At 25.3% G+C, this 15,404-nt stretch overlaps 1 protein-coding gene across 1 annotated transcript; it reads left to right on the forward strand.

Moving 5' to 3' along the window:
* Positions 1-1,932: 1,932 nt before the first annotated feature.
* On the forward strand, positions 1,933-14,802 carry MKS88_004465 (uncharacterized protein; the record flags this gene model as incomplete). The annotated part of the gene is made up of 1 exon (XM_067217644.1): positions 1,933-14,802. One exon carries the CDS (start codon positions 1,933-1,935, stop codon positions 14,800-14,802), a length of 12,870 nt encoding a protein of 4,289 aa, XP_067072051.1.
* Between the last annotated feature and the right edge of the window lie 602 nt (positions 14,803-15,404).

The raw sequence follows: 15,404 nt of genomic DNA on the forward strand, positions 1-15,404 counted from the left end.
TATTATAGAGATATATAGTTATGTAAAATATAATAATATATAATTTATATTATATATATATATAAAATGTCAATTTTAAATGGTAAAATTATATAATAAGCTTCATTTACCGTTTAAAATAAAAAAAAAAACAGTTTCATAGTTTAAATATAAAAAAAGAAAATAATGAATAATTCGAATGAAAAAAAAAGTAGTATTATTATATTTTTTTTTTTTTTGCTTTTATTTAAAATGCTTTCTTTTTAATATAAGAATAAAAAAAAAAAAAAGCCTTTTTCATTAAAACAAGCCCCTATACGTATTTTTGTTTTTTTATTTTTTCTTATTATGTATAATTCAACAAATGCATGAATTATACATTGTACATATATATATGTATATACATGTATACGCATGTTTATATGAAGAATGTTTTTATACTTTATAAAGCATGTAACTTCATTGCATATATATGGTAATACATAAATGCATCTATACGGTATTGTCATGCATATTTATATTGCATTTAATTTCTATATGTTTATATATAAGTATATATATATGTATATATATATGTAAAAATATAAGTATATATATATATGTATATATATATACTTATATATATGTTTATATAAATATGTATAAATATAAGTATTTATATATATGTACATATATAAGTATAAATATATGTATATATAAACATATACATAAATGTATATATAAATTTATATATATATATATATATATATATATATATATTAATGTATACATATATGCACAAATGTCAATACAAATATAAACGATGCGTTCCTCTCTTTGGCTTTAAAAATGTATACCCGCCTGTCCAAATTTTACAATAATATGGCATAAAATAGAAGCAAAATAGAAAAAATGGTATACTTATTGAAAAGTGCATGTTATACATATGTAAATTAATACATAATACATATCACTAACGCATCATTTTTGCTAAAGTTACAAATTAAGAGCATATGAAAAATGATGCAAAACAATACAATAATTCATTAATTAAAAATAAATATATATGAAAAACAGTAATATTTGTATTTTGGGTATATATATATATATATACATGCATTATATACCTATGCATGATAAATATATGAAACATGAGTCAAAAATTATAATCAATCAAATAATACAATTTTATAGTCAAAATGATATTGATATATAAAGATTCTAGTGGTTCCTTTTAACTGTTCTTATATATTTAACTTTATTTTTTGTAATTTATATATACATATTGCAAAAAATAAGAAAGAAGAAAGAAAATGAACCTTAAATACACTAAAATTATTTTGATATGTTCATGTATATATATAAGCATATACTGTATTGCACAGCGTTTCATTTAACGGAATGAAAAGGCACAATATGCATGCTTTTTCTATTTTGTCATTTTTATCATTTCCTTAAATTATCATGTAAACATAGGAAATAATGAGTTTTTTTTTTATTTTTGTCATCGTTAGTCGTGCATATATATATATATTTACATAGGAACCAAAAATTTGTTAAAATAATGGTTATAATAAACATTTAAATTTACAATTTTTGATATTTGCAAAAAAAGCATTATGAAAATAATAAAGCTCAGTTGCAAATATTTATTAATACAAATATATATTTGTTTTTTTTATTAACTTATCATTTCTTATTCTTGACAAGATTAAATGTTCCCTTTATTTATTTATTCATTTATCAATTTATTTACTTTATTACTTTTTTTTTTTTTTTGCTCTACTTACATTGTTTAAGTATATATTTACTTACGCATTACACATCAATGGATATACAATATTATATATATATAAATAAATGTATGTGTAAATATATGTATATGAATGTAAGAACGTACGAATGTGTACGTGCATATATGTATTTTATACATATATACGTAATTTATTCGTCGCCTTTGGTACTTATTAAATGATGCGTGATATAAATTCATCGCATGTGTCAAGCATTACTTTTATAAATAGTAATGGCGTGATAATTACTACTGAAATAAAAGAAACAAATAAAAGGATGAAAGAAAACTTTTTAAATGATAATGAAGGTAATTATGTTTTTTACGAAAAAGATTTAGAAAACATTAAAAATGTTGTTCTTACACTAAAACCATTTCATCAAAAATTTGAAGATAATATACTATTCCGAATAAAAAAAAAAGAGGATAAATATCGATGTGAATGGGTTTTATTACTTAAAACAATTAAAAAGGATAATATAAAAAAACAAAGAAAAGGTGATATGTTCGTAGATATAGAAAATAAAAATGATTGTGAACAAAATGGTGAAAAGGAAGTAATAGAAGAAAAAACATTTGACTGTAATGATATAAAAGATATTATGTTAAAATATATATATTGTATTACTTATTTTGATAACTATATTCTTAATTTAAAAAACAGTATTGGATTATTTAATTCTGAAAATGATCATTTTTTAAATGAGTTTATTAAAATAAACGATGATTTTACCAAAAAGAATTGTAATGAAGTTTTTGAAAAAATTAATGATAATAAAGATAATGAAAAAGAATTTTTTTATGATACATTGGACGCAGATAATAAATTTATGATAAATATGAACAGTTCGTGTAATATGTTAAATGAGCAAAGGGAAGTTCATTCGGCTAATCTAAGTAGCATTAGTGATAGAGGCTACAATAATAATAGTAATAACAGTAATAGCGTTAGCAGTAATAACAATAGCCATAATGGTATTGTCAGTAATAACAGTAATATCATTAGCAGTAATAGCATTAGCAGTAATGACAATAGCCATAATGGTATTGTCAATAATAGCACTGTCAATAATAGCACTGTTAATAATAACAGTAATAACAATAGCAGTAATAGCATTAGCAGTAATAACAATAACAGTAATAACAATAGCAGTAATAGCATTAGCAATCATAGTATTGTCAATAATAGCATCGTCAATAATATTGTTAGCAGTAATAGCACTGGCAATAAAAACATTAGCAATGATAGCACTGGCAAAAATAATCATAATAAAAATAACAGTAGCAAATATAATAATAGTAAAAATAACAGTAGCAAAAATAACAATAGTAAAAATAACAGTTGCAACAGTAATAATAGTAAAAATAACAGTAGCAACAGTAATAATAACTCAATTAATGATAATATATACAAAACAAATAACTGTAACAAACGTAACAATATTATAATTGATAATAGTAGCGATTATGCTACGAACGTACACTTTGCAAGAGCAAACTGCGATAACACAAATGTCGATAAAAAACAAAAAATACATAGAAAAAATATTGCAATGAAATATAATTTACGTAAATCTGCCAGTAGCAATTCAAATTATAATTATAATTCAAATAATTGTTCTTTCACATCTGTGAAAACAGATGATGACGTTAATAATTTAAGTGACGAAAAACACATAAAAGGTTATAATGATGACCACATGAATTTTTTAAAAAAATTGTTTTGTAATAATTGCAATTTAGAAAAACGTAATGTAATAGACATTGACAAGAAACAAAATGCAAGTTCAATTAAATTAATGATGAAGGATAATAACTATTTCTCACAGAAAATAAAAGAAGAGATATTGACAAATTATGTTGATAGAAACGCGGCAACTCTCGGTGACGAAAATTCCATGACAAATGCAGTTGATTACAATAAAGGAAGTTGTGCAAATAATGATAACAGTAATAACAGCAGTAAAGCTAATAGTAATAATAATATCAATAATAATATCAATAATCATATCAATAATAATATCAATAATAGTATCAATAATAATATCAATAATAATATCAATAATAATATCAATAATAATATAAATAATAATATAAATAATAATAAAAATAATAATATAAATAATAATAGCAATAATAATATAAATAATAATAGCAATAATAATATAAATAATAATAGCAGTAATAATAGCAATAATAATATCAATAATAATAGCAATATTAATAGCAATATTAATGGTAGTAATAATGGCAATAATTATACCAATAATAATTTCAAAAATACGTATAATCGTGACGCAGATATTCACGATTTAGAGGAAAGTTGCAAAGTTTTAAAGAATAAAAACGCAGAAGGAGGGAGAGGAAGTGTATTTATGAATGTTGACGATTTAAAAAGGGAATTAGTTAATTTCTTAAACGAAAATGAAGTAAAGGGGAATATTGATGAGGATAAAATAAATAATAAAAATAACATAACAGATAGATATCAGTTAAGATCTAGCAAAAGTGCTCATCAATATGATAATATGAATAGTATAAATAAATGTGCGTCTGATACACTATTAAATTCATCTGATAAAAAAAATCGTAGTAATGTTAAATATGATTTTGTTCATGAGGAAAATGTGCATCCAAATGGGGCATTGCATTATTTTCAAAAATTTTCAAATGATTCCATAAATAATGGTAAAAATTTAAATTATGATATACTTCATGAACAAAATAAAAATTTTGAAGTAAGTGATTTCATTGATACAATGGGTGATGCTAACATAGAATTAATAAAATTAATTTTGAAGCACCATATTAAAAATAATTGTAATAAAAATACTAAGGAACAAAATAGGCAAAGTGAAAAATTACAAAATGTGGGTAAAAAGGATTATTACGAACATATACAATATAGTGGAGATGATGAAAAGAATAATTTATTTTCAGCCGCTAAAAGGGAAGGCAGTAATATCATGAGCGATAGAACAAGCTGCCAGAATCATAGTAAATATTATGAGCATAATAACAGTTTTAATGCGGATGAATGTGTCGATGATAGTGGTAAAAACATTAATAACACTAACAATAGTAATGAGAACAGTCGTTCTATTAATGGAAATAAATCGAAATATGATTTTAGAATCAGGAAGAGAAGGGAATTTGATAACGAGCATGGCGATTACATTAATTATAATAAGATAAAGAATAAGAGTAATTCCTGTGAAAATAAGAAAGAAAAAAATATACCAGATTCTCATTACGAAAATATCGCAAGTGAAATATTGAAGGTCATTGCAAAATTTAATGAAAATTCAAACCTGAAAGCAGATTTAAGTGAAAATGACAACAATAATAGTTGTAATAATATTAATATCAACAGCAATAACTGCAATGATGGAGGTAGCAATAGTAATAATAGTAGAGGTAATAACTGCTTGAGTAGAATGAATAATTGCAATAGTAGGGGCAATAATTACAATAACAAAGACAGCAATAGCAATAACAACAATAGGAACGATAACCGTAGTAATAACCGCTTAAATAATGCCATAAGGGAATTTATTAAGAATGTAAGTCCCAGTGAAATAAACCAGATTTCATTAAATAAAGAGCAGATATTTTCGAAAATGATAAATGATAATTTAATTAATGCACAAAGAAATGACATAGAAAATGATGAATATGTAAAGAGAGCTGAATCTGTGAACACAAATACAAGTAGAAAGCAATTTTTAAAATCATGTAGTGTTAATAATAATCACTTAATGAATAATACATGCAGTAAAAGCAGTGTTAATAGCGATGATTCGTCCCATTTTAACAATAATACGAGTGATGTACATGTTAATACAGACAAACTAAATGAGAAAATTTTTGATGAAAAAATCTTATTTAACTCATTAAAAAATGATAGTGATGTGAGCAATTCATATTATAGCAATATAGCAAGTGTAATTAATTTGATAAAAACTAGTATGATAAACAATTATGACGAAATGGAGGATTCCCCAAAGGCTTTTTTCAATTACTGCGGTAATATTAATAATACTACTACTACTGCTGCTGCTGCTATCATTGCTACTACGAATAATAATGATAGTAGCATTATTGGTAGTAAGAACAGTAATAGTAATAATAGCAATAATGGTAATTATGGTAACAGCAATAGCAGTAATAAGTTAAAAATAAAGGGGGGGGATTTGAAAAAGGACATATGTACCTCAGAAGGGATAGCCGAAGGTTTTAATAATTTAGATAGTGACGATTATATTATTGACAAATCAAATTTGAGAGAAAGGAAATATTTCCGACTTGGAGAAAATAAGAAGGAAAATGATTATATTTTAAATTGTAATGAGGATGATAATAATAATAAAAATAATATGGTTCGAATTGAAGCTCGTGAAGAAGTGAATAACAACAAAAACCTTCTGAATACGTTTAATAATGGTAGTTGTACAAATAATGGAAGTAATAATAATGAGAACAGTAATAACAGCATTGATAATTTTAATAGTATTAATGATCATAATAATATCCTACAGACATTTATGTTGTCAAATGAAAATATGGACTTGCTGTATAACTATTATTTACAAGCTTGTAAAAATAATTTGATAAACGCTATTATTTTTAACAACAAAATTACCGAATTAACAGATTGTGAAAATAGTGACCATGTGAAAAATGTTACCAAGGTTAATAAGAAAGGTATTAGCGGTATTGGCGGTATTAGCGGTATTGGCGGTATTAGCGGTATTGGCGGTATTAGCGGTATTGGCGGTATTAGCGGTATTGGCGGTATTAGCGGTATTAGCGATATTGGCGGTATTAGCGGTATTAGCGATATTGGCGGTATTGGTAGTTCACACTGTGTTAACACCATTAATAATAACAAGAGTAAAAATAGTAACGGAAAAGGTATCAAAAATAAAGTAGATGATATGAAGGAAGGTCTTAATTATAATAGTAATAATGTGAGTAGTGGTAATGTGAATAGCGGCATTGTGAGCAGCGGTAATATGAATAATGGCAATATGAGCAATGGTAACATGAGCAGTGGTAATTTAAGTAGCGGAATTGTAAGCAATGGTAATGTGAACAGTAGCAATATGAGTAGCATCACGAATGTGAGTAACAGCATTAATGTAAATAATAATATTAACATGAATTTTAGTGATAATTGTAAATATACAAAAAATGTTGCTGATCAAGTAAACAATTTTTTTCACAGTTGCTTTTGTAGTTTAAAAAATCTTAACGACGATATTGGAATATATGAGAACTTAGTGAATCATGAAAATGAGTGTGATAATAATTCTTATGAACATTTTTTTTATAATGTGAAAAATAATATTAAAATTAATAATAGTATCAATAATAATGAAGAGTATATATGTGAAAATACAAAGTTAATTGATGAGCAACTTAACAATAATAAGATTAACGTGGATACTAGTAATATCCATTTGGGGAAATTTAATGATATGCATAACATTCTGTCTGGTAATTTATTAAAGGCTATAAAGAGTAGAGATGTGTATGATAGTAAGAAAGTTGCTGCAATAAACGATGCAAGCCATGTTAGTGGTGTGATTAACATGAATGACGTGAACAAAGCAGATAACAGTGGGGAAGTTTTTAAAAGTTTCGACAATCAGTTGAATGCACTTATGAATAAATATGAAAATAATGAGATACTTAACAATTATCAAAAGGACATTATAAAATTTGTAGAAGATTTTAGTAATCAAAAAGTAACAAATTATCAATCAGAACAGTTACAGCAAATTCGGAACAACAGTAATAGTAGCAGTAATAGTAATAGGAGTAACAATAGTAGTACTAATAATTGTAATGGTAACAGTAATAATGGTAGTAATAATGGTAGCAATAATGGTAGTAATAATGGTAGCAATAATGGTAGCAATAATGGTAGCAATAATGGTAGCAATAAAGGTAGCAATAATGGTAGCAATAATGGTAGCAATAATGGTAGCAATAATGGTAGCAATAATGGTAGCAGTAGTATCAGTGCTAAGTACAACGATGAGCATATTTTAAAGGCTATTTTAATTAACATGATAAAAGAATTGACAAATTCGAAAAGTAGTAATAATAATCCTTCAATGAACAAATACGCATCTGATTCGAAGAATGATACAGGCGATAGCAATAACATCAATATAAGCAATGGTAGTAATAATAGCTGTAACAATAATGATAGTAGTAATTGTAGCAGCAATTGTAGTAGCAATTGTGGGAGTAACTGTAACAGTACTAGCAGTAATGATTCTTTTAAAAATACACCTAACAGTAACAATTTGTCTTCCAGTGGTGATAACAAAGGGAGAAATACATGGAATCAAAAAAAAAATATAAACAAAAATGCAAGTTGTTCTAACACAACATACAATAATTTTCATGATAATGTAAATAGCAACATTATTTTTCAGACTAATGTAGATGCGTTTAATAATATATGTAACAATTTGGTTATAAAGAATAATATAAACAACTCAAATAATTATTACAATAATTATTGTCAAAATAATATTATTAATATTAACAACTGTAGTGGTAATAATTATTTTTATAATAACAACAATAGCAGTAATAGTAATGGTAATAATAATAATAATAATTCGAACAACAGTGATAATAACATACATATGTTGAAGGAAGAAGGTAATCTACTCTGTGATACTATAAACATTCAAAATAAAGTGAAAGACAGTTTTCACAATAATGTTGATTTTATTACAAGAAATAATATTTACAGAAAAGTAAAAAATAATAACCGAAATGAACAAAACATTTCTGATTTTAAGAAGTCATTAAATGATAGTTATCCTATGATTTATAGGAAGCGTAGTTATGAGGAAAGTAGTACTGGTATTAAATACTGCGCTGCTAGTGGTACAGCAGGCCACATTGACACTAAGTGCAATAATTATAATAATGAAAATGACAATGATAATGGTAATGATAATAATAAAGTTAAAATTGGTGATAATATTAATGAAAACAATGGTGAAAATAATGATGAAAATAATGATGAAAATAATGATGAAAATAATGATGAAAATAATGATGAATATAATGATGAATATAATATGAATAATATTAATAACACTGATGAAGATAACGATGATGGTAATGGTAACGATAAGGGTAGCGAGAACGACCATATTAATACTGATAATAATAATAATGATATTAATAAAGATATCAACAATGACATGAATAATGACATGAATAATGATATGAATAATGACATGAATAATGATATAAGCAATGATATGAATAATGACATGAATAATGATATGAATAATGATATGAATAATGATATGAATAATGATATGAATAATGACATGAATAATGATATGAATAATGACAATAATAGTATTATTAGTACCGGTAGTAGTAGATATTGCGATGACTGTAGCAATAGTCATAGAAACTATGATAATATGAGCAATAGTAACTATAATAGTAGTCGCGAAAATATCATTAATAGTAAATGTAATAGTAGAGATAATAACGTGCTGAACAACCAGCTCGTTGAGGACGATGAACTTTTACAAAAAGATATTTTCGAATCATCGAGAAGTAAGGAAATAATTGATATACAGATAGGAGATATAGATAATGGGAAGGTGGTGAGTTCGGAGCAAACATATTTTTTTAACAAAATAAAAAGTATAGATATAGACAAATCGAAAAAAAAAAATAAAAGAAATTCGTATGATGAAGATATTTTTAAAATGGGAAAAAGAAATAATTGTAAAAGTGGTAATATGAAAAATTTTGAAAATAACAATATGATCAATAACAATGATTGCTTAATAAACAGAAGCAATGATAAAAATTTCATTCCCCTAAGACATGGTGATGATAATAATATAGATAATACTTATAATAAAGTGAAAAAAAAAGAAATTTTTGAAGAGTTTCAAACGAAAAATAAAGATAAATATTTTTTTATCTTTAGCTGGAATATGGAAGACTGCTCAACCGTTTCGAACATTTCGAATTATTTGCAAAATTTGCCAAGTGTCAGTGATACAAACAATAATAATAATAATAATAATAATAGTAATAATAATAATAATAATAATAATAATAATAATAATAATAATAATAATAATAATAATAATAATAATAATAATAATAATAATAATAATAATAATAATAATAATAGTAATAATAATAATAATAATAATAATAATAATAATAATAATAATAATAATAATAATAATAATAATAATAATAATAATAATAATAATAATAATAATAATAATAATAATAATAATAATAATAATAATAGTAATAATAATAATAATAATAATAGTAATAATAATAATAATAATAGTAATAATAATAATAATGCTATATATGACACTTTGCAAGATGAAAAAAAGGAGGATTTATCCTTGAATATAGTAGAAAGTAACCCATCGCATAATAGTAATGGTACTGCCAATGGTAGTAAACAGAGTGTCAGTGATAGGATTTGTCCTACTTCATCCAACAACACGAATAACAACAGAGTACCTATCGATTTAAAAAGTTTGAAGCAGAATGATCTTAAGGAATTATTGTTGCAAAAAGGATGGTATTATAAAAGTATTAAAAAAAGTGAAGAGCAAAATAAAAACAATTTTAACCTTAATAATAATATGTATATGATGAAAAGGAAAAATAAAGATTCTGTATGCCAAGATTTATATAGTGACAACGTTAACTCGTGCAATAATTGTGAAGCCAATGTAAAGACTAATGTATACAGTAGTTATTCTTCATATAGTTCGTTAAATATTAATTTCTTTTCTCTCTTTGATGATATGTATGAAAATTTCTTTAAATATGATTTTGAAGATCGTGAAAAAATGTTAAAGATTTTGAATATAAACAAAGATATATGCTTCAATCAGCTGTTAATGTTTTATAAAAAAAAAATATTCTTCGATTGTAAAAATGGAAGATCCCATGGTAACGTTAGCGGTATCATCAGCAGTAGCATTAACAGTAACGGTAGTAGTAGCACTAACAATAAGAGTAATAGTAACATTAATAATGATAATGATAAATGTAATAACGATAAGCAGCCTCTAGATTTATGTAACGATTATAACCTGCATGCAAATGAAAGTGCAGTTGGCAGTAGTAAAAACAACACACTTTATAGGAACCTTCTCATGAGCAATATTATAGTAATAGATAAGAAGGACTACTTCCCAGATAAGCATAACACGGAACTAATAAATTGTAATAATAACAATGATAATACCATATTACCTAATTATTCGGTGCAGTGCAATGCAAAGGACGAGGTAATAAATGCACCGCGTTTTATCCTAAAAGACGAAATGGACTGCTTTAGTAAGGTAATAAATCAACTGAGGGACTTCAAGCAAATTATAAATAATAAATTGTTGTTCAAGAATAAAAATTATAGTGATCCTAAGGATAGCAGCAGAAGTGTTATTACTGACAGCACCACGAGGGAAGAAATAATCACAAATATTCAGACAGGAAGCACTAATTTGGATTCATTAAATGTTGATGAGAATGCCCAGGAAAATGATGGTCCAAATGATAAGCATTATTTTTCCGCAGAAATTGAAGAAGAGTTATCACATAAAACAAAATTGAACAATAATGAAATGAAATATATTATTAAGGGAAATAAAGGCACTATGGCATTAAAGGAAGAAAAGGATACAAATAAGCGAAAGGGAAAGGAGAAAAAACGTAAAGGCGTAAATACTGCACGTAACAACAAAAAGAACGGTAGAAAGCAAAATAAGGAAGAAGTATATGCTCGAAGTGTTGAAAAGGTAAAAAATGATATAAAGGAGGTGGTTGAAAAGAAATATAAGGATAATAATAATATTAACCATATTAACAATAATTATAATAATAGTAGTAACAATAATTACAATAACAATACGTATAACGAAAATATGAGCGATTTTTCCATAGATAGTGATCATGCACGTGAAATGGTGGAATATATCTTCGAAAAGCCGAAAAACGAAATGGGAAAAGATGATGGTAGCAGTAGTAACAGTACGAAAAATAGCAGCAATAGTGCAAACGACAGCGGCAGTGGTAGTGGTAGTGGTGATTTTATTCGAAGCGGAAGTAATACGATGAAATCTCCTAATAATGGTACGCTTGAATTCGAAATAGATATTAAGGATACGGAGGAAGACAGTAACCATACCTTGTTTAAATTTATTTATCACAAAATTAACTGTATAAGAAATAATATGTGGTCACAGAATATTGATGAGTTACAAAATAAAGAAATTAATGAAGTGTTATTAAGAAATATTAAAAGAAAAAATAAAAAGAATGTTTTGAATGATGAAAAAAGGGTAAGGGAAAAAAATGAACACGCTGAAAAAAATAACAACAAGGAAGAAGAGGTTAAGAAGGAGGTGAAGGAGGAAGAGGATAAAAATAGGAAGAAAGAAATTTTGATAAAAGAAAAACAGCAATCAGAAAATTCTTCCGCAAATGATATATATTATTTTAATATATACACGAACTTATGGGAAAATGTAGATCTAAATGTTAGTCATAAATTATTAGAATCATTGGAATTAAAAAAAAAAACTATAAATAAATACTATAAAAAGAATGAATATGGAGATACAAATTTCATTACATTTACTGAATGGAGCGTATACAATTTAATTATATCGAAAATATATAGAAGTTTTGATTTTAAGAAATTCGAAGATTATCAGTTGAAGGTATATAATATGGAAAAGTTTCACTACGAACTAAAAAAAAGAAGTACGTATAATTTTGGTATTAAAATTATAGGTGATTCTAGTACTAGTAAAAGTAGTCAACAAAAAAGTAAAGGAAAAAACTATAAATTAAATGAAGTTAATAAAGCATCTAAAATTTCGGATGAATATTCAGATTATAATTACGATGATGATTATTATATTGAGGAGGGAGATGATGAATATGAATTTGACGTATTAGAAGAGGATGTGGAAGAAGAGGAAGAAGAGGAACTATTGTATGATGAAGATGGGCAGAAAAATGAGTTGAGGGAACAAGAGGTAGAGGATGAGGAATCGAAAGAGTTCGTTTATATTACAGGGGGAAAGGAGAAGACTGAAAACAGTAATAATAACATTGGCGCAGGTAATAACTATGGAGGAGGCAGTAACAATGGAGGAAATAGTAGTAGAATGTTTTGTAAGAGCAAAAATAGGAATGGAAGCAGACTGACCGTTGGTAGCAATAAGGATAATTATGCATGTAACAATGCAGATAAGAAATGTGCAAATGAACAAAAAAATATTAAAAAAATGATTATTTTTAGTGAAACTACTAGAACTAACAACTATATGGAGAGAAGTAATTCACAAAACCCGAAAGAAGAAAAAGACAACACAGAGGAGAGAGAAAACAATAAAAGAAGCTTAGGAATGTCTTTGAGAAGAAAAAAAAGAAATAGCTTAATTAGCGGAAACGCTACTGAATATAGTCTTTTAAAAGTGAATAAAAGAAAAAGTAAGAAATTAAAAGTAAGTGAAAAGGCAGATAAATGTGTAGAGGGTTCACAGGAAGCTGGGGCAAATCAGAGCAATCGTAATGGTAATGCTACTAATGGAAATGGTGGTAGAAGCAGAAAAGTGCAAATCTTCAAAAAACGAATAAGACAAAAGAAAAACTTCAACCCGGTGAGCGACAAAAAGATGAATGTATATCACTTAATACAGTTACCTGACTATGCAAACCATAAAGAATTAATTAAGAGCAAAAACGAATTCCTCCCGACGTATATTTTACAGTATGAACAATTAAAAAAAAACGAATGTATATTTTTTAATATTCAAAATCACTACAATAATTTTATTAATAATGTATATCACTTTGCTGTTAGTTATGATCAATCGCTAAAACATAATGAATATCTTAATAACACTTTAAACAATGTAAAAGCGAGATTGCATATTAAAAGGTTGTGTTTAAAGAAAAACATAACCATTCGAGATAATATATTTGATATATGTAGTACTTATTTTAATGATTTGTACACATATGATTCAAATAGTAATACGTTTGTATTTTACAAATCTAAGAAATTAAGAACAAATAGGATGGAAAAAACTTTAAATAACCAAGATTATTATAGTATGTATGTGAATGATTATATAGAAAATGAATTATTGAATAAAAGAAAAAAATCCAGAAAAAAAATTGCAGCAAATGTATTATGTAATAACGAAGATAGTAATAACAATAATAGTAATATTAACAGTAAAAGTAATAATAACACTAATAATAACACTAATAATAATAGTAGTAATAATAGTTGTAATAAATTTAAATACGCAAATGAAAATGCTACGATGAAAATTTTGTCCAATTCATTTGAACATAGTGATTCATATGTAAATGATTATTCAGATAGAAGAGAATTACAGTGCAAAAATAATAATAATACCTTAACTAAGGAACATTTTCTCAAAGGAAATAATATTCATAATAACAATATTTATTCTACTTCAGATATAGCAGCTAATATGGAACATGGATTATGTGATCAGTTAGATTATATAAAATATTTTGGTGAACAAGTAGATAATGAAGAGGAAGAAGAAGGGGAGGAGGAAGATGAAGACGAAGAATGCAACAATGGGACATGTAAAAACATTATGTCTTTTAGTGAAAGAACAATGGAAGAGGAAATAGGAGCAGAAATGGATAACAATGATCAAATGGAAGGAGGAATGCATGTATTTAAACCTGAACAAAATAGATCTTTTTCTCCTGACTTGTTAAGTACATATACCAATAACTTTGAAGAGGAAAATGATAAAAGTGATAAAATTGATAAAAATAATTATAATAATAGATCCAGTGAAAGTTTTGTTAACTATTATAATCAAAATAATAACAAACTATTTTTTCAAAAACAAGAAAATCGAAATACTAAAAATTTTAACAATAAGAAAAAGGATCTTTATTTTAATGGAAATTTAAACCATGATGATATAATACAGTATATTGATATACAGTAAAAAGAGTCGTCTTTGTGTTTGTAGGAAGGTACACGAGCATATGAACATGAACATTTGCAAATATACATATATTGATGTGCACTTTGTATGTATTGTAAATTAATTTTTTTTTAATTTTTTATGTCCCTTTTGAAATATATTTATTATTGTCAATATTTGTTTTTTTTTTCATTTTCCTTTTTTTTTGTCTTACCAATCCCTACGACAATATCCTCTCCCTTTTTTTTTTTTTTTGTCAACATATATATATATATATATATATATGCGTATCTTATTCCTAGTAACCTTTCTCAACACCATTTTATATTTCATTAATTTATATATACCTTATGGCAAAAAGTACAGATGTTTGTTTAATATAATAATCCATTCTTTTATTAATCATAGAAAAAAATACACTTGATAGATAAACACACATGCATTTACGTATAGGTACGTAAATGTATATATGTTAATAGTGGACATTTTTTTCTAATCATTCTGTATTTTTAAAAATTTTACTTGTTTATTTTAATATGTTTATTTATTAAAAATAAAAATACCTTTTATTTCCATTTTCCCTTGTAAATTTTAATGCGGCATAATGCCATTTTTAGAAGCAA

The sequence above is a fragment of the Plasmodium brasilianum genome, chromosome 12 (genome assembly GCF_023973825.1).
Source record: "Plasmodium brasilianum strain Bolivian I chromosome 12, whole genome shotgun sequence".
Taxonomy (NCBI): Eukaryota; Apicomplexa; class Aconoidasida; order Haemosporida; family Plasmodiidae; genus Plasmodium; species Plasmodium brasilianum.